This window comes from Physcomitrium patens, chromosome 23 (assembly GCF_059467195.1).
Source record: "Physcomitrium patens ecotype Gransden chromosome 23, ASM5946719v1, whole genome shotgun sequence".
In the NCBI taxonomy this organism is placed as follows: Eukaryota; Viridiplantae; Streptophyta; class Bryopsida; order Funariales; family Funariaceae; genus Physcomitrium; species Physcomitrium patens.
In genome coordinates, this window is record NC_143432.1 from 744,097 (window position 1) to 764,158 (window position 20,062).

The 20,062-nt window shown below is 33.9% G+C and overlaps 1 protein-coding gene across 3 annotated transcripts; it reads left to right on the forward strand.

Annotated features, from left to right (window-relative positions):
• Positions 1–17,850: 17,850 nt before the first annotated feature.
• Positions 17,851–19,838, forward strand: LOC112275584 (uncharacterized). Of its 3 annotated transcripts, none has more exons than XM_024506061.3 (7): positions 17,851–18,081; positions 18,240–18,392; positions 18,753–18,853; positions 18,972–19,022; positions 19,145–19,198; positions 19,335–19,439; positions 19,666–19,838. In XM_024506061.3, the coding sequence occupies exons 1-7, from the start codon at positions 18,057–18,059 to the stop codon at positions 19,723–19,725; spliced, it is 549 nt and encodes a 182-aa protein (XP_024361829.1). In that variant the 5' UTR covers positions 17,851–18,056; the 3' UTR covers positions 19,726–19,838. The 3 variants fall into 3 exon arrangements, with proteins under 3 accessions (XP_024361829.1, XP_024361830.1, XP_024361828.1); XM_024506062.3 differs by having other exon boundaries at positions 17,851–18,067; positions 18,232–18,392; XM_024506060.3 differs by having other exon boundaries at positions 17,851–18,037.
• Positions 19,839–20,062: the final 224 nt, after the last annotated feature.

The window sequence follows — 20,062 nt, forward strand, 5'->3', positions numbered from 1 at the left end:
AAAATACTAACTAGAAATCTAAACAAGAAGCTCAAGAAGAATTGGCAAGAACTAGATTAATCAGATGAGTACAAGAACAATACTAGAGAAGCGAACTAGAGCTCCAAGAGGTGTGTTGTCGAGACTAAGGATCCCTTCAATTTCGGCTCCTATATATATTACAAGCTAGGAAGCTTCTCAAGTAGCTTCTACAAACTACAAAGCTTTTCTAAAATCTTTTAGCATCTTCTATAACTTCTTAGTATATGTCCTTCACATCACCCTCCCCTCCTTTTAGCTTCAAGGTCTTCGAGAAGCACTCCTATTGCGAGCCAATACTAACGTAAGAAGTTGAAAATTTGTCGCATAGTATTTGTAATATATTCCAATTATTGTTTGCATGGCAAGTAGTTCATTGGTCCTTGTAACCAATGATAGTGTCGTACGCTTTCGATTTTCGACCAAGCATGAACTTCCATATCTTCATTATAAAAATGCCTTATAAACACTCCTTCGAGAAGATCACCTTAGGCAGGTTCTACCTCAAATACAATCACTCGTCACTTATTATTAGATATCCTCCGTTGTCTTTGTAGTATAAGCGGTTCTTCATCTCGAGGTTGTCTTCGTGAGATACTCGGTTGAGATGATATGACTGGTATGGTATCTATCTCTTGGCTATCTATATCAGACCAAAAAAATAAGCACTAAACATGGAAGAATGGGCTCAGGTTACAGATTTATAGTCTCTAACTATGTCTTTTAGAGGTTCCTTCTCCCCCTTCTTTGTAAGGTCGAGGATTAAGAAGCTTCAAAGAAAAAGAACTTCACTGAAAAACTTTCATTGAAAGGGCTTAGATTTCTGAAGATAACATCAATGAAACTCTTGTACTTTTTGCAACGCATTGATAAGATTTTCCGCTGGTTCCCATGTGCACTCATTGATATCATAGCTGGTCCAATGTACTAAGTATTTGAATTTCTCTCACTTACATCACAAATCTAATACCTTTTCTACCTTGTGTTCCTCATGGTTCTCAATTTCAATACTAGGTGGTAGAAATTACACTCTTCTAAGTAAAGACGACTCTCAATAAGGCTCTAACAAAGAAATATGAAAGATTGGGTATACTTTTATAAGAGCCGGTAACCGCAGACAGTATGCCACTGAATTGATTTACTTGTGGATGACAAATGGTTCCAATCTCCGATAGTCCAACTTATCACATGGCCACTTGGTTTTGATATTCTGTCGAAGCAGCCATACTTTATTTCCAATTTTGAAAATAGGTGCCTGATTTCAAAATTTGTCTGCGGACGCCTAGTAAGCTTTTTGGGCAGTTTGCAATTGAAGCTTCAATAGTTGTTTCACAAATCCTTCAGTTGTCAAGTTGTTATTGATTGACAGACTCAACAAATCAAGCTTCGGATGATACCTACAGTTGGAAAAGAATGGTGTTTGTTGAGTCGACGCATAAAGGTGTTGTTATATGTAAATTTGGCTAACAATAGATATGCAGTCCAATCATCTTGCTGATAGTTGATGCTGCATCATAAATACTGCTCCAAAATTTAGTTCACCTGTTTTGTTTGGCCGTCAGTTTGAGGATGAAAAGTCAAAGAAAGCTTGATATCCACCTTCAATATCTCAAAGAGAGATCTCCAAAACTTTGATACATATTGGGTTTCTTGATTCGATACGATATCATCTGATAAATCATAATATTAATACATACTATCAAAGAAGAGCCTTGTTGTGTCTTTACTTGACGATGTTTTCTTGCAAGGGACAAAGTATGCCATCTTTATAAGCCGATCTACCACAACAAAAATACTGTGAAATGAATTCGATGGCGGCAGGTCCGTAATGAAGTCCATAGTAACTAAAGACCATGGCCGATGTGGAATAGGTAATGGCTGAAGAAGACCATAAGAATGATGCCAAGGGTTCTTGGATCTTGAACAAATGTCACAAGAGAGGATGAAATCTTTAACGTCCTTCCACATTTGGGGCCACCAAAAATCTCGAGAAATAATTTCCAAGGTCTTATTGAATCCAAAATATCTAGTAGCTAGAAAGTCGTATCAAGATTGGAGAACTCAGAGTCATGCTGGTCCCTTTGGAATATACAATTGCTCTTTAAAATATAAAAGATCTCTTTCCACCTTGAACTTGTCATTATTGACACATTATTGTATTACATGTTATTTAGCTTTAAAACGCACTGAGCATTCGGCTGTGGAAGATAAAATAATGTTTTGCAAGTATCCAAGTAGTCTAGTGGGTTTCAACCATCTAAATACAAACTATTTCGGATTTCAATGTAAAAGCTTAATCCCAATACAAAGTACTTAGAAATATTATTCTTAATAACTTCTAGATATTATAAGCACAAATTCTTTTGTTATTTATTAATTTTATATTTTTATATTTTTTTATTAGTTTTTTTTTAATTTTAAATTTTTAAATTTTTAATTTTTTAAACCTTAACCCAAGATAGTGAGCTTTGGCAAGCTGTAATTCTCAATCTAAATATTCGATTAGTATAAAACTTCTACCACTACTATCTTTGTAAGTCTTCTAAATGCTCAATAAGTTTTAATCCAATCCAACATATAGATTGCAAGGAAATGCCATAAATCCACACTAATGTCCCTTGACTGCCGCCTAGAAAGTTGATAATGAACTTTGATTTACAATTTCTCCTTTTCTAACTGTTAATTCTCATTCAAACTTTGTGTGCAGTTTTGTTATTAAGTCTTTGACTTATCATGTCAAAATTCACCTTATTCCAATAGGTAGATCTCCAGATATTACAGAAATCCTAAACAACCTCAATATGCCAACTTCTGATACCTCTTTATACTAATGATCAAATATCCTCTATCTGTATCATTAGATTAACACAAATTTTTGCGTGCACTTGGCATACTCAACCATCTAAAATTTCAATCACAGATGTCTCTTCAATTTTGAAAAACAGTTAAGAGTACTAGCCTTAACTTTATTGCAAAAAAAACCCAAATCACAATACAAACATTGACTTTGAGCAACAATTGCCAATCTTCCCAAATCCTATGAAACTAAGTCTTATACCTTTCAAAAGAGCTTGAAGCTAGCACTCCAATTCCAAAATCTTGATCTTCGAATGCCCTCTTATTTTTTATTTTTTATTTTTTTTATTTTTTTTTTAACTCCATGAGGTCCTCTATTTTTCCGCCTTGGACTCGGAATTGGAACAGCAGACCATGCTTCCATGAAATTCTCGCTTCTAAGAAGATCTTTTCATAGAAAGGATATTTCTCCGAAATGACATAGCAAACGGAACAGCTTGAAATGGAACCAAAGCCTCCGTAATTTAGACCTAATTAGGTTGCTCAACCGAGTCAGGTTTCATACTGGATAAGACGCCCGCAACTAGTTCCGGATTGGATGTCCCCGTAATTGGGTCAAATTAGCCCTTCGCATCAAGCTCACTCAAATATTGAATTGGTCCTTTCTCCTTTTGCCAACTCCTAGTAAGAATAGCTTGGACACATTCCACCCGATTTACTAGAGAATCTTAAAGACCTCGATTTATCTCCTCAATATTTTTCTTGGCTTTGGATGTGCTGATTCCGATTATTGAAATTGAATGGAGCATTACATTGTTAATAAGTATGCCTCGACTTCTTGCAATTTCCACACACTCACGCATAATCGTTACTAGCTCTGAGATTGGGACATTCACTAGCATAATGACCAATCTGTCTGCAACAAAAACAACGAAGTGGTCTTTTCGCACCTCCATCAGGCATATTGGGTGTCTCCACTAGTATATACCTACTAGGCTTGTTCCATGTAGGGTTAGAAAATGATTTTGGTTGTCCCATTGGTACATATTTTTCCACCAATATCGTTCCTTAAGTTTAGCAAAAATAGCCCAAATTCCTCTATGTCCTGTCCATAAACTATCATGAAACCCATTTAATAATTTTTGTTTCTCTTCCTTATTGCCTATCACTCTTTGTGGCATTTCAATTCCTTTCTTTGATCTCTTCCATAAGAATCCTTCTTGAAGCAAAAATCCATATCCCTTTTTTCTTATTCGTTTAAATTTTTTTGTAGACCAATTCTTTTGCTTAATCAAGATATTCAAGTAATAACCAATATCTAATAATTCTCCTTCATAAAATTATTCAAGAAATAGCTTGTCTTCTTTGTTAAGATTTGATACTGAATAGAATTTTGATCCAACATCATCAATGTCTTCAACCATTTCGTCTTTTCTTTCATATCTTGCTCGAGATAGCATGTCTGCTACTAAATTATCTTTTCTAGCAACATGCTTAAATTCCAGATTTAATGACTTAATATAAGTAATCCATCTTAACATTGCAATATCCGGCATTGAACAATTAGTAATCATTCCAAGTAATGGGGAGAAATCTGTTTCAATTACTACTGTTGCATTAATCAAATAATCTCTTTGAGCTTCTATAGTCGAAACAACTCCTCAAAGTTCTCTTTTGACTTGCGAATATGAACGTTGATGAATACTTAAAATTTTAGCTCCAAATCAAACTACAAATCTATTTCTACTTAAATCATCTTGATCCACAGTCCATCCAATAGCAATAGGACTAGTATCCACAGTAAGAATTACTTGTCTATTATAGTCATAATCAATTTTTCTTAAAATTGGAGGTGTCACCAATAACACCTTTAGTTTCTGCATTGCTTCAGTATACTTTCTTTTCCATTTAAATTGATAATCCTTATGTAATAATTCATATAATGGATCCGCTACATGAGTATATTGAGGAATCTATATACGATAAAATACACAAGCTCCTAAAAACTTGTGTACTTCTATTAAAGAGTCACATGAATCTTTCATCCTTCTAATTGCATCAACTTTTCTTTCATCTGGCTTTCTCCCAAAAAATCCACACAAATACCCAACAATAAGAACTTCATGTACTCCAAATGTAGATTTTGCTCCTGAAAGTGTAAGATGAACCTCTTCAAGTCGAATTAAAATCTTTTCATAATCTTGTATATGATCAACAACATATTTGCAACACCTTCTCTCATCTAAAGTTTCATCTTTTTCTCCTTCTTTACATCCTTTGATAAAAATATCATCTAAAAAAGACATAGTTTTTTCAAGAATGAAGTCTCTTAATTCCTTGTTCTTCCCATTCATCATATGTGCAACTGAGTTAGTAGCACCTTGTAGGAGAGTACACATTTTAAGTAATTCAAGTAGCGTTCTCATAGTTGTTAGATTTCTACTCCCATGCACAAGTTGAAATTGATCATAACTCGAATATAAATCAACCATTGAATAAATTTCCCTTCCCGCAAACGCTTCTGCAAATTCGTCTACTAAAGGTCTTATACTTGCATTTCTTATAGTTACTGCATTCATTGGCTGCATATCTTAAATAAAACGTAAAGATCCATTTTTCTTAGGCACCATAAATCAACAACTAGAATAAGGAGCAAAAGAAGGCTCCAAAATTTTCACTCGCATCTTTTCTTTCAATAATTCCACCAATTTAGGTAAATGTGTCCTCACAACAGGAATTGATCTTAAGTTCAAAGGTACATGAGTACCTGTAAAGATAAATATAGAAGCAACAATATTAGGATCTACAAATCCTATTTCATGAGACCCAAAGGTAAATGATTTACCTCATTTTGTAAGCATTTTTTTTAAAATATTCAATTTTTGTTGGAAATAAAGAACCATCACATCCAATCTTCAATTCTTCAAAAGTCTTCTTTGTAAACTGATGTCCAATCTTCTTTGGATCTCTTAAACTCTCTTCTTTTGATGCTTCTTCTATTTGCTCCTTAGAATCTTTTAGTAAAGGTTCGGCAACAGGTTTTATTTTTTTATCTACTGCTTTATATTTTGTCTCTACAATAACTTTTGGTGCTTGAAAAGATTCAAGTGTAATATAAACCTCCTTTGAATGAATTTCTATAATCTTATCATTATCTCCTAATCCAATAGATGTAATTAATTTCAAAGTATCCTCCAATCTATTTTCTTCATAAACACTTAAAATCCTCTCATCATCTTCTAATGTCCCTAACTTGAGTAATTCTCTTTTAATACTATATAATCTTTTTCTTTCTTTTCTTTTAAAATCATCAACTTTCTTATACATAATATTTCCATTCTCTAAAATACCAATAAAACTCGTATCAAAGACACCTTCATCTCGTGAGAGTACCTCCTCTTTTGTACCTCCACAATCGCGCTTTATAGTGGTACCTCCCCAAAATCCTTAAATCCTTCAACAATCTTTGGCAATGGTTTCTCCCTCAACCTATCTCAATTTCGTTCATGATTAGGAGGTACTGTTAGAAATTGTATAGCTTTCTTTCCATCTTCACTATGTAGTCTTGCATAAGTAGAACCATCGTTAAGTACTTTTATTTCCATCCGTGTTACCATAATATAAGGTTGTCCTAAAATCAATGGATAAGACATTGTATCTTGGGCTAAAAAATGTTGTTCTGTCGCAACATCTCCAATCTGAATTTTGATATCTGAACAAGTTCACTATAATTCACCTCATTTGTTATTAGCTGCTCGTATTATCCATCTATATTCTATATCAATTGGCCATTTCCGCTTCTTATAAAGATCCTTAGATATAAGATTTATTTCAGAACCATGGTCGACTAAAACAACAATTGGTTCTTCTGTATATCCTACTTTCATCAATACTTCAGTAGTTATTTTTGGCCAATGCTTTTGAGTATAATGGCTTGAATCTTCTATTTCCTTATCAATATAATCTTCGAAACATACTCATTGATTATATCCATTCTTTTTATTTGTTGATTGTTTGTAACCATTATCAACCTCTTCTTCATCTTTATATAATCTTGCATCAATAGCATGATTCATTCTAGCTTCGTCCATTAATTACCTCTTTAGTTTAATGCTGTCAATGATAACATCATGAAATTCCTTCTATGTAATTTCTAAATTTTTTTTTAGTGTGAATTCCACCTTAGCATTTAATATACGTTCTTCCAACACCCCTTTTAAATTTGTTGCCGCTTCAATATCAGAAAGTAGCTTATAAGCAATTAATTTATCTTTATCTTTTGTCTCCTTTGTTTTTTCTTCCAGTGATGCTGAGGTACCCTTTATAGGCAATTCTTGTGAAGCAGCCTCACGAGCCTTATCTCCTCGAGTTTGCCTCTTAGAAGAATTTCCTTCTCTTGTATCATCAAAATTTCTTCGTCTCTTTTCTTCCATCAAAGCTTCATGTTGGCTCTTAGAAATATATGTATGAACTGAAAGAGACTCAACAAGATCTTCCCAACTTGTTGCACCTCGTATTGTAACTGCAGTCCTTAATAATGCTTCCTTAAGCATTTTTCCTTTTTGCATTATAGAAATGGTAGAAGCCCAAAATTCACTAGTTTCTATACTTCCACCAAAGTCATCATCTACTCTAGCACCATAACTTGCACTTTCTCGTGTTGCTATTCCATGTTCTATTAAATAATCTTGAATCAATGCTCTCATACCTCTTTTGCCAAAATTGGTTTGAAAGAGATCCTCTATATCATTTAATGCAATCTTTCCATCTTTCTAGTAAATAGCTCCTTACTGTACCATATTATTAAATTTATTGCAATCCTTCCTAGTATGTGAAGCGTCATCACACCAGATACATCTTTGTACATACCCTTGTTTTGAAACATTATTCAAATTGTTTGTAAAAGTATTTTCTTCAAGTCTTGTCAATTTGATTTGAAGATCTCGCATTCCACGTATAATTTCTTCAGTCCCCATATCTCCTTTCTTTGATAAAGATGTTGAAGGTTGAACAGGTTGTATTGTTGGTCGTGTTATATGTATTAGAATTTTAGGTGCTTGTATTGTTTTTGGAATATTATTCCTATCCTTCCTCTTTTCTCTCTTTTACAAGCAAATCCACTGTATTTTTAATATTTTTTCACTTTATTGTCAATCCTTCATCTTCTTCTTTGTCTTTAAGAAGCAATCCCAATTTTCCTTGTAATTCTTGATCAACAACTTGAAGAAATAATTCAACCTTATTCGGCTCTAATGTCAATTTTTCTACCTTTGATAATTGAGAATACTGCCTCTCAAATTCCCTTAGTAGCTCTATTGCTTGTAAATTCTTATTAGGTCGCTCAATCCATTCTAGAAATAGTTTCTTAATAACACGATCAATATCCTCCAAGAAATATTCTTCTTTTAATGCATGTAAAAAAATCTCTCATGAATTTCCATAATATTCCATAATTGATGTAATATACTCTCTTATTTTTGGTATTGTGGCAAGTCCAAATAATTCAACCATCTTCTTCTCAGAAACCTGATTTAATTCTATTTCTAGAACATAACATCTTAAATACTTTGAAATATCCCTTCCATCAAATTAATCAATTTTATTGACCACTGCTTACAATGCTTTGGTTGGTAAAGCTTCTTTGCGATCCTTGTTTTACTGTTGCTATATAGATAATGATAAAGCTTGAAACATATTACCAACGGATGGATCTATGTACATACCTTGTCTTTTAGAAGAAACCCCACCAGAAGCTTTACTTGAAGCTCCTTCAAAATATTTATTCTCATTCTCCATAAAATAAAAATAAAAATAAATGAATTCCAATACCTCCCACATCAAGCGTTTCACATTGGGTTCACTACTAATATCGTATTACATACTATCTAGCTTGCGAATGCACTGGACATTTGGCTGTAGAAGATAAAACAATGTTTTGTAAGTATTCAAATAGTCTAGTAGGTTTCAACCATCTAAATACAAACTATTTCAGATTTCAATGTAAAAGCTTAATTTCAATACAAAGTGCTTAGAAACACTATTTTTAATAACTTCTAGATATTACAAGGATAAATTCATTTGTTATTTGTTAGTTTTATTTTTATTTTTTTTATTTTTATTTATTTATTTATTTTTAACTCACTAAGGTCCCTTATTCTTCTACCTTAGTCTCGAAATTGGAACAGCAGACCATACTTCTATGGAATTCCCGCCTCTAAAAAGATCTTTCCACAGAAAGGACGTTTCCCTAAAATGGCATAGAAAACGGAATAGCTTGAAATGGAATCGAAGCCTCCGTAATCGGGACCTCATTGGGTTACCCAACCGAGTCAGGTCTCATATTGGGTAAGAGGCCCGCAACAAATCCTAGATTGGATGTCCCCATAATTGGGTCAAATTAGCCCTTTGCATCAACCTCATTCAAATGTTGAATTGGTCCTTTTTCCTTTTGCCGACTCCTAGTAAGAACGGCTTGGACACATTCTACCCGATTTATTGAAGAATCTTGAGGACCTCGATTTATCTCCTCAATTTTTTTCTTGGCTTTGGATCTGCTGATTTCGATTATTGAAATTGAACAGAGCATTACATTGCAGATAAGTATGGCTCGACTGCTTACAATTCCTACATATTGGTGTGTAATCGTTATTGGCTCTGGGATTGGGACATTCACTAGCATAATAACCAATCTGTCTGCAACAAAAACAATGAAGTGGTCTTTTTGCACCCCCATCAGGCATATTGGGTATCTCCACTGGTATATACCTACTAGGCTTATTCCATGTAGGGTTAGAAAATGATTTTGGTTGTCCCGTTGGTATCGAGGATACTTGGTTTGATGACGTCGGTAGAACATATTATTGATGTCACATACAATGGTATAGCTTAGAATGAGGTGACATTAACAAGCCCCTAAACATTGGCACTGGAATTGGCCACTGTTTCTAACATCCAAGATGACTAAATATTAATAAAATCTTTTTTATTTATATTTTTATCATATAGTGGTCTTACAATATGACAACGTTGTGTGATATCGAGGGCTATAGAATCTCCAATAGTCGTAGTATGTATTTGGTTGAGGAAGTCAGCATCCAATGGCACTATAGCAAAGCAAAGCCTGAATTATTCCAACTTCAATAATGTTGTACACTGTTGATCAAATGCTGCTTCTTTAGCCTTTGGCACTAGATACAATCTTCTAAATAATGCATCGGATAGTCTTTGTTGCTTTGTAGGCCGATAAGTAATATCAAAGTCAAATTTGAATAGCAATATATTCCATCAAGCTTGACGATGATTCAAAACCTAAGGTAACATGTCGTAGTCCAAATTCCTATGATTTGTGTAGACGGTTATCGAATACACAGCTCTTTCGAGAAAGTGACGCCACTCTTGAAAAGAATCTACTATTATAAGAAGTTTTTTTATTGTGGATCTTATAGTTGATCTCGACAGTAGAAAACTTTTGAGAGTAGAACGCAACTGAATGAAGCTTTTTGTCTGCACCTATCTTTGAAAGTACAACTGCCATAGCAAAATCTGAAGCATCAGTCTCCAAATAGAAGGCCTTTGTAAAGTTTGGATGTACTAAGATTGGAGCCATAGTAAATACCGTCTTAAGATCTTGAAATACTTTTTCCGCTAGAGGTGTCCATTCAAGTTTGTTTTTACATGTCAATCGAGTGAGCAAAGCAACAACTTGAGTAAAATTCTTGATGAAGATCCAATAGAAGTTAGCAAAGTCAAGAAAGTATCGTACATCTCTAATCGCCTTTGGAACTTTCTATGATACGATTGCTTCCACCTTCTTAGGATCCATCTTCAAGCCTTTCGTAGTTGCAATGAATCCCAAAAATTCCATCTCAATTTGGTGAAACAAGCACTTCTCCAATTTGGCGTAAAGTCCTCGCTTGCACAGTTTTTCAAGGACCAGACAAACGTGTTTCTCATGCTCTTCTACGTTCTTAGAAAATATCAAATTATCATCTAGATAGATAACAACAAAATCGTCAAGGTACTCCCAAAAGATGTCATTCATCATCTGTTGTAAGACCGTCAAAACATTGGTAAGACTAAAAGGCATAACATTATATTCAAAATAGCCATACCTTGTACGAAAAGCTATCTTCTATTTGTCTCCTTCCTTGATTCGCATGAGATTATATGCTCCTCTTAGATCAATCTTTCTAAAGATCCTTGCATGTCTAAGTTGCTCTAGAAGCCTTGATATCAAGGGTAATGGATAATGATTCTTCTTTATCACCTTGTTGAGACCTCGATAATCCACGCACATCCGCAGTGAGCCATCTTTCTTCTTCTTCATAAATAAGATTGGTGCCCCAATTGGCGAATTTGAATGACAATTGAAGTTCTTGGCTAGATTCTTATCAATGTACTTCTACAACTCCGCTAACTCCATCTCCGACAAATTGTCGATTGGGCCAAAAGGTGGTTGTATTCTTTTTTGCAAGTCTATGGCTCAATTGTATGTTTGATGCTCCGATATATTTGCTGTTGAAAACTTCTCTCCGCTAGTTGGAGTCGCATAAATGACAAACTGTATACCTTCTTTGGACGATGTTACAAACGCTCTTCCTCCAATAAATAAGGATTTTTTGATTCGAGATCTTCTAATAGGCTTACTCTCAGAATGTTCTATAAGAAATATCATCCTTCGTAATCTCCAATCTATGGAAGAGTTATGTATTTCTAACTAAGAAAGATCAAGAATAACAGGGCTTGACGGGGTTCTAATAATATTGAAAATAATATAACTACTATGGTCTTTAAACGTCACCTCTATAGGTTCTGATTCATGGATGACACAACCAGATAATAAAGGTCGTCCATCTATTACTTCTACGTGAACGGGTTTAGGTTTTCATACTGGAAGAATCTTGTAATGCTTAGCAAATTCTTTATCTTAAAAGTAAGCAGATGTTTTTGAATCTAATAATGCTAAGGTTTTTAGTTTTTGAAGGCCAAAAGATAGAAGAATGGTAAAACAATGGACAAGTTGAGCAGAAAGAGAAGAATTTGATTGTTGTTGTGGTATTGAATCGTCCAATTGTACAGTCCCTATTGTGGCTGGGCATCTTCATTTTCTTGAACAAACGTACCTCTAGTCTTGATAATGCGTCAATTTTTCTTCTTGGGACAATTTCCAGCTCTATGGCCTTCTTCACTACAATACAAGCATACTTCTTCCTCCATACGTCACTTTTTTTCTTCTAAAGTTAGAGATTTAATACGTACCACATCAATTTATATGTCTTCCACCTTTGAATGTGAATTCAGGCTGCTTGTTGACATAGTTGGAGCATAGTGAGCCGTAGGTTGTCTTGAGCATTCGTCTTGGCGATGTTGGAACAGGTGATTATCACACTTCACAACTTGGCTAATGGCTTCGTTGAGCATTTGTGGATTGAGAAGACGTAATAACAAATCCTTCACGTCATCCCTCAAGCTCCAATAAAAATTGATTCATCAATGCTTCCTCGTCCCAATTGATGTCCCATGCTAATTGTCTGAAATCTGATGCGTAGACTAATGCAAAACGTGCCCCTTGTTGTAGTGACCACATCTTTATTGTAGCCCATCATGCCTAATTATGTTCGCCAAACGCCTCCAAAAATTTTTTGAAGTTATTTAAAATTGACGATCCTTTGTCAAACAAAGGAGCAAACCATAATAGAGCTTGCCTTGTGAGCAAAGTTCCAACCAGTCCAACACGTGACTCCTCCGTTGGATAGCATTTGGGTTGTAAAGCTATTATCAATCTAATTTGATTGACAAAACCTCAAAACTTAGAATGTGTACTATCAAACTTATGTAGAAGGCTAATTCAGGACTCCTTTCGTTGTAAACCAATGGTCCTTGTTGAACTAGAGGCAAAGTTGCTTCTCTTGGTGCAAAAGCTTGAGGCTAGTGAATCCTCAATTATGCCATCTTAGATGCTCTATCATTATGAAGCCTTACAATGATTCCTTCAATGTCTACAGTTCTCTATGATAACGTAGCAAGAGCATTCATAATGGCATCCTCCTTGGACTCCGAACTTTCAGTCATACTAATATCTTGACCTCCGGCCATTCTAAGAGAAAAAAAGAAATGAATCTACAAAAAGGTAGTATTGGTTTAGAGGAGGGTACTCCGCAACCTCTAAAAAGCCTTAAAACCTTCAAGAAGAGGGATAATCCACTCTCTCCAAGAAAGATAAGACTCCAATATTATAATAGAAGAAATATCAATTTAGATGAGAGTAATCTACAACTTGTAAAATACCAGCACCTTCAAGGAGAGGGATAATCTACACTCAAACAAGAAGGAATTAGCTCTGATATGAAAGATGAGTGTAGTCTCGACAAATTATCATGAATTTAGAATACTGACTGGAAATCTAAAAAGAAGCTCAAGAAGAATTAGAAAGAATTAGATTAATCAGATGAATAAAAGAACAATACTAGAGAGGTGAGCTAGAGCTCCAAGAGGTGTGTTGTCAAGACTGAGGATCCCCTCAGTCTTCGCTACTATATATACTACAAGCTAGAAAGCTTCTCAAGTAGCTTCTACAAACTACAAAGCTTCTCTAGAACCTTCTAGCATCTTCTACAACCTCTTAGTATATGTCCTTGAAAACAACACCAAAATAGGTTAGAATATCTCATACATCGGTGTGGATATGACATTTATGAATGCACATGGGAGCTATTTAGAAATCTAGCAAATGCATCAACCAAAGTTAAAGCTTTTCATCAACATCTATCAAAACTAAGATAAAGAGTCAAGAAATTCTTTCCTATAAAGCAAAGCAAGCCCAATGGAGATTTTATTCTATCTTGTATCATTATTTCTTTGATTTTTTTAATACTTGGAAGATAGAGAACGAACAACCAGAAGATTCAATTCAAGAGTTATCATTTGCTGAGCTACCAAACAAAATATTGTGACTATCACAACCTTCAAGATGGCAAAATCAAGATGAAGACCCTCAAGAACAACATATTTTTCTTCGAATAGATGCAAGATACAATGCATTTGGTACCACGATTTTGGAAGGAACTCCTGATGTTTAGTGATACTTTTAGAAGTAAGAACCACTCTTGATGGAATTACTAATGTTTTGTTTGAAGGAAGTAATGAAGGCCTCAATAATGATCAAATATCACGGTAGTCTTCTTGCCCTGGTATGGGATATTATCGATGATTGAAGGGACCTATCAACTACCTTCAAAGGAAACGAAGATCAAAGTTTGTGGCAAATACAGTTCAGCACATCTTGGACTTCATCAACATGTAATCACAGCTCCTCGTAGAACTCATCTCTAAAAGAGGAAATAATGTCATAGACATACATATTTATCTTGATAATTATCTACATAATAGGAATAGGTAGAACTAAGTCAAAATAGATAAATATGATAATATCTTATAAAAAGCTTTCTTAGAAGCATCATAGACATTGCTTTGCCTTTATACATGTCTATAGGTGATTGATAGGTTGAAAACTTAATCAACAAGGAGGCCACATGTCGACATGTTGACTACTTGTAATACAAGTTGGACATATGGCACATACCTAGGAAACTTGCCTTACAAATTAAACAAGTGTCTTCCAAGTTGGATGGGTATTAGAGGTCTTATAGCATGTTGACTACTTGTAGTACAAGTTGGACATATGGCACATACCTAGGAAACTTGTCTTACAAATTAAACAAGTGTCTTCCAAGTTGGATGGCTATTAGAGGTCTTATAGCATGTTGCCACATATTTCTTAGTTAAGTAGTATATATAGAGGCAAGAGTGAGGCCTTCCTTACTCTTGTCAATTCTTTTTTTGGTTTTTAGTCTACTTTCAAGAGTCTCACGTTTTCTAATCTTTGGCAATAGCCATTTTAATTCTTCCTTGAAAATACATACTTTCTTCTATTTTGTCATTTTTTTTTTGACATAGATTCTATGACTTTATGCATCTTCTTCTAGTTTGTGTCCTTGACACTTTTAGAATAAATTAACTATGTGGTATCCATATAGAAAACTTACCTTATAAATTAAGATACATATTGTGCAAAGAAAACACATTATGGAGGTTCTATAGAATGTCACTACGTAGCTCCTAAGTAAATAGTATATATAGAGGCAAGAGTGAAGCTTTCTTTACTCTTATTAATTCCTTTCTTGATTCTACTCTAGTTTCAAGAAGTCTCTAGTTTTTTTGTTTTTTGGCGATAGCCATTCTAATTTCTTTTTAATATACATACTTCTTTATTTCTTTTTTATTATACTTCTTTGAAAAAGTCTCAATTTTTTATTTCTTTCCATCAGGTTCTTGTCCTTGACACTCCTTCTACCCTTATATGTCATTTTTTTTTAACAATATAGGCATTCCTTTATTTTCTTTCATTGAATGCTTAAGTATATTACCTTAATTGAATTACAATCTATGTAACTAGAGAAGTATATTTAAGATTGTGAATCTACAAGGCAAGTAACCTAAGTGAAGAATCAATTAGTAAACTAGCAAATAATTAATTAGGAATTTTTTTAAAAAAAGTAGTAAAAAGAATCCTATAAAGGTTTGCATTAAATTTTTTGGATTTTAATTTTACTTGAAATCATATTGGATTTAAATTAATACTACAAAATTCTAAATTAAAATCTTAATTTTTCTTTTCAAGCAAAAAAAATACTTTGTTATTATGAGGCTACAAGTTTTTAGCCATACTATTGAGTCATGGAGAGATTGAATTGTGTTATCTAACATTATGACACTATAATCATCCATTATATTTTATCTAGATTCAAAGGAATAATCTATAATTTTTCATTACACTTAGTCATACCATCTACCCATAATCTATTATTTTTTAGAGTCAAAGATATATATTTTGACAACAAGTCTTTACAATTAGTTGATGCATATAAATTAATAAATATATTACAATTTTTTTGATAAAATTTAACTTTTCTATATAGATAAATTAGCCAATTATTGAGTTATTTTTTTTACATAAATATTAATATTGTAGTCTAAAATAGATGATGTAGGTGACATAAAAAAAATTATTATCTCAAAAAAAAATAGATATTATTTACTATTTAAATTATAATTAATAAACTATATATTTTTATTGCAATTCTTTAATTATATTAACATCTAAAATATGGACTTAAATTCTAAGGGAATCTATAATTAAGATTGTAATAATTTATTTGATAGCTATCTTTTTGTAACATATTATTATGAAATCTTTGGATTCCATATCTATAGCCTCTTTTTTATTAGAAATGGAATCAAATGTCTTACTTCATAATACCAAAAGTGCCATTGTTAAAAACCTGATATTTAATACATTAAAATTTATTTTTAGAACTATTTTTTTGGATTTAATTTAATGTAAAGTCTTATATTTTGATAAAACTTTACAATCTTTAACATAATCTTTAATTTATAAATACTTTTTTTTTTTATTAAAAAAATCATATCATTAACTAAAATTAATTTTTAAATTTTTGTGATAAGATTTTTTATCATGAATTTTATATTCTAATCCACTTATGAATATTTTTCTATATAAAATATTAAATTAGAAGAAAAATCATTATCTAGGCCATGTTTTGAGATTTTTCTAAGTCCCTCCATAATTTTTGGAGCAAACTTTTGGAACTCATATAGAATTTGCCTCAACAAAATATAAGTAGAAATCTTGAAAGAATCAAAATATGTAAACCTTTGAAATATTAAATATTCCAAATATCAAAGTTTGGATTGCAAAATACTAAAGTACAAAAACAAAGGTTAAAACAATAGGAAGGTTGAATCAAAATCCATCTTCCAACTATTTCAAAGAAATTATTACAATCAAATAATTCAATTCTAAGTTCTATTTGAATAATATAATTTCTTTTTCTTTCTCTTCATGATCTTTCTTCAAAATTACGAGGCTAGAATCTTCCATTATTATTTTTATTTTTTATTTTTTTTCACAAAACAAGTGGTTGTTGTGGCTTAGGTGGACCACTTTTTTTTGTCATCAACTGTGCACTCATTATAGTTTTATAGAATATAGTACAAATTAGAAGTGCGACAAAATTCTTAGAAAATTTGAGTATTATGAACTCACTTGAGGTTAGTTTTGTCAAGTAATGGCAATGTTAGAAGCAATGAAGGTCAAAGGTAGCTATTGCCTTGTATTCTTTTATTGTATCTATTAGAAGACATAATTAGAGTTATGTTCTTGTTGTTATTTTCTTGCACAATTTTGATTATTCTTTTCTATAATTTAGCACATTCAATGTGTCTATATCTTCATTGCACATTCTACTAAAATAGATCCTAATTAAAAGAAAAAAAAATAATAAAAAAAAAAACATACTTCTTAGCTAATTTGAGTACTTAAATTAAGCACAAGAATTTTGATTTTAACCTCTACAATGTGGCCATAGTTGCATCCGTTAGACTACATCAATACTCAAGCACCAAACTCTAATGTTGTAGTTTTGTTATTCAACTGCATATTATTTTAAGTTTTATTTTTAATTAATATAATATATATATATATTTTTAAAAAATTACTATTAGTTATACTTAAAAATTAGTAATATTTATTAATATATGTTTTAAATTTATGGATTTTTTTAAGACTTTATATATTTATATTATTTTAATTCTATAGAAAGACCCCATAGTATGCACAAACAAACACATTGTTATTTCAATAAGGATGTTAAGGTTTAAAATTGATATTTCATCAAAGGAATTTCTTAAATTCTTCAAAAAAAAACTTGGAAAATTGATGTAACTACGTTTTTCCATATTAATAATGTTGTGATGACAAACTAAGGCTAGCAGATCTAGAAAAAGATATGTAATTGACGCGGTGACGGGTGCCAAGACGGTCACCGCGGTCGAAGGTGGACTGGGGGGGAGCGGTAATAGAAACTCTGGCGCGGGCACAGGTTATATCCCTATAAGCACGGGACTGAATCTCTCCCTTATCCTGCCCAGCTATGGCGTTGAAGCAAGCTTGCAAGCTGCGCAAGGCAGTGAGTGAGTTCTTCACGAAATTTTCACGCCATGGCGACGATGCCTTCTGCTGCGGTGATGTCGGTAGCGGTCCTCCCTTGTGTCGCTGCCCGGTTTCAAAAAACTCGACAGAAATTTGTTGTTCATGCTGCCGGGGGACCAGTGAATCTGCCGCAATCGGTGATTAGGAGCTCAGGTGTTTTCTATTGTGCTCCATGATGACTTGGTGTGTTTCGCAAGGTTGTCCCCTGTCTTTCGTCTTTGCGAGAAGATTTTCTAGTTGCTAAGAATTGTGAGGGTTTCGAGGAGTTTATTGTGACTGAATGTTTCGGATGAGACTTGCATTTGCTGCAATTTGGTTTGTGAGGAGCTGAACCTCATGGTGATCAGGTTAGCAGATGCGGAGGTGGAGAATGTGCTGACACGTCGAGTGTTTGTATGGAGCGGAGCCGGAGCTGCGGCTGGATTTGCTCTTGGAATGAACAATGCCGCGTTGGCTGATGTGAAACTGACCTTGTCGAACATTGAGGCGGCCCCTGTTCCATGTCCAAGTAAGTGTTACTGTTCAAATTTAGAAGCTTCTTCTACGTGCAATAGAGAATACTCTGTCTGTGACAGCAAGTAGACAGAAAAGGAAATCGTGTCCATAGTCCAAATCTCTATTGCTCAGGGATTTGTTTCTCGTGCTCTACTAGTACATTCAATGTTCAGATCTACCAAGCATTGCTCATTCACTGCTTGGTAGGATGGTGTATTGGAGCGTTTACTGAAGATCGACACATGATGTGCAAATTTAACATCTATTGCGACCCCGGCCTCTGTTATCTAGGCTTGCTGGTGAGCCAGCGTTCTGGGACACTAGTGTAAACAATTTACACTGATGTTTGGATTGCTGACTGGATTGTCCTCAGGCGGCCAGACAACGGTAACGGGAGGAACTTCATTCAGCGTTCGATGTTTCAAAGTGACTGGCGACGTGAAAAACCCTACCAAGCAATCAGTCTATAATGCAGTAAGCAAGTGGTTGCAGTCTGGCTTTTATTTTAGATTTTAATTTACTTGTGGGGATGACCTTGGAATTCGCTGCAAGGTTTTGCATCAACGAGAGGCGGGGGTTTTTTCGTGTGCAGGATATATTCGGCAGAGTTTATGACGCACAAGGAGAACCTGCGTTGGATGCCGTAAGTCCTTACAGTTTCGACATTCATCGTTGAATTTGTAGCAAGAAAGTTTACAGTATGTGCCATGTCAATTCTTAACTGTGCTCAATGTTGAATAATTGTGCTCAATATTGCGGTGACAGGAAGAGAATTTGCGTATAGATACCCTAGCTGAGGTTCCTCCAGGGATTTCAAAGGTGGGGATCTAATCATTACTGATATTGTTTTTCTTTTTAGGTTTTTCTTCCCAGTTTTTAGCTTATCTTCTTTCTTAATCCTCACTACACATTAAACAATCCAAGTAAATGATTTTGCGATCATCAATGAATGCAGGTGAGCTTTCAGATTTCAGTGAGCGAGAGCCAAGCAAAATTAGGTCCATTGCAACTGAAAAATTTCAAGGCTACGGGTTACCTTGGAAAGGTTAATAATAGACAGGTAACCGCTCCAAAAGAAACTTTTTTTCTCGAAGACTGCTTGAAATTCATCCAGTGGCACAAATTCCTTCTTAAATTGTTTGCTTGTTCAAATCATCTTGAGGATCTTTGAAGACCACTTATCATCCCTTAACCTGATAATTAGTAGTCATTGGACAATTTGTCAGTTGAACGATTGCTTTTCCTCTTTTCAAGAGTAACTGAATTCCTTTTTGCTCTCGCCGCAGGGTTCAGGGCGGATTGACGATATAGATTTTAGTGAACTCGACGAAGACTATGTGCCTTAAGCTCAAGAACTGTTAGTTATCATGGAGCGGTCCAAAAGATCCGTGCATTAGTCTGATGTAAGGTGCACTTGACCATCACTTGAAGCTTTTAAAAGTTTGCGATGTGCTTCTAATATCATGTCAAAGCTACTGGTGAGGTGCGAAGAAACGTTGCTCAACTGTCGTTCGAAAGATGATTTGATTGTGAAGTTTACAGTTGACTTGAAAAATTCCTTCAAAATTGTTTACCGTCAAACGTAAGGTTTATTTTCAAGAAATTGAAGTGATAGAGCTAAAAATGAATACTTCTCGTGTTTCTGAGTAGTATTCCCAGAATCCCAGACAAAAGATCTCTCCT

Excerpts from the sequence above, each read along its gene's own strand:
- LOC112275584 (XM_024506060.3), top strand. The coding sequence starts at position 17,893 with ATGGCGACGATGCCTTCTGCTGCGGTGATGTCGGTAGCGGTCCTCCCT. Across the intron at positions 18,393-18,752 it reads GGCCCCTGTTCCATGTCCAA|GCGGCCAGACAACGGTAACG; the intron begins GTAAGTGTTACT and ends GATTGTCCTCAG. Across the intron at positions 18,854-18,971 it reads AGCAATCAGTCTATAATGCA|GATATATTCGGCAGAGTTTA; the intron begins GTAAGCAAGTGG and ends TTTCGTGTGCAG.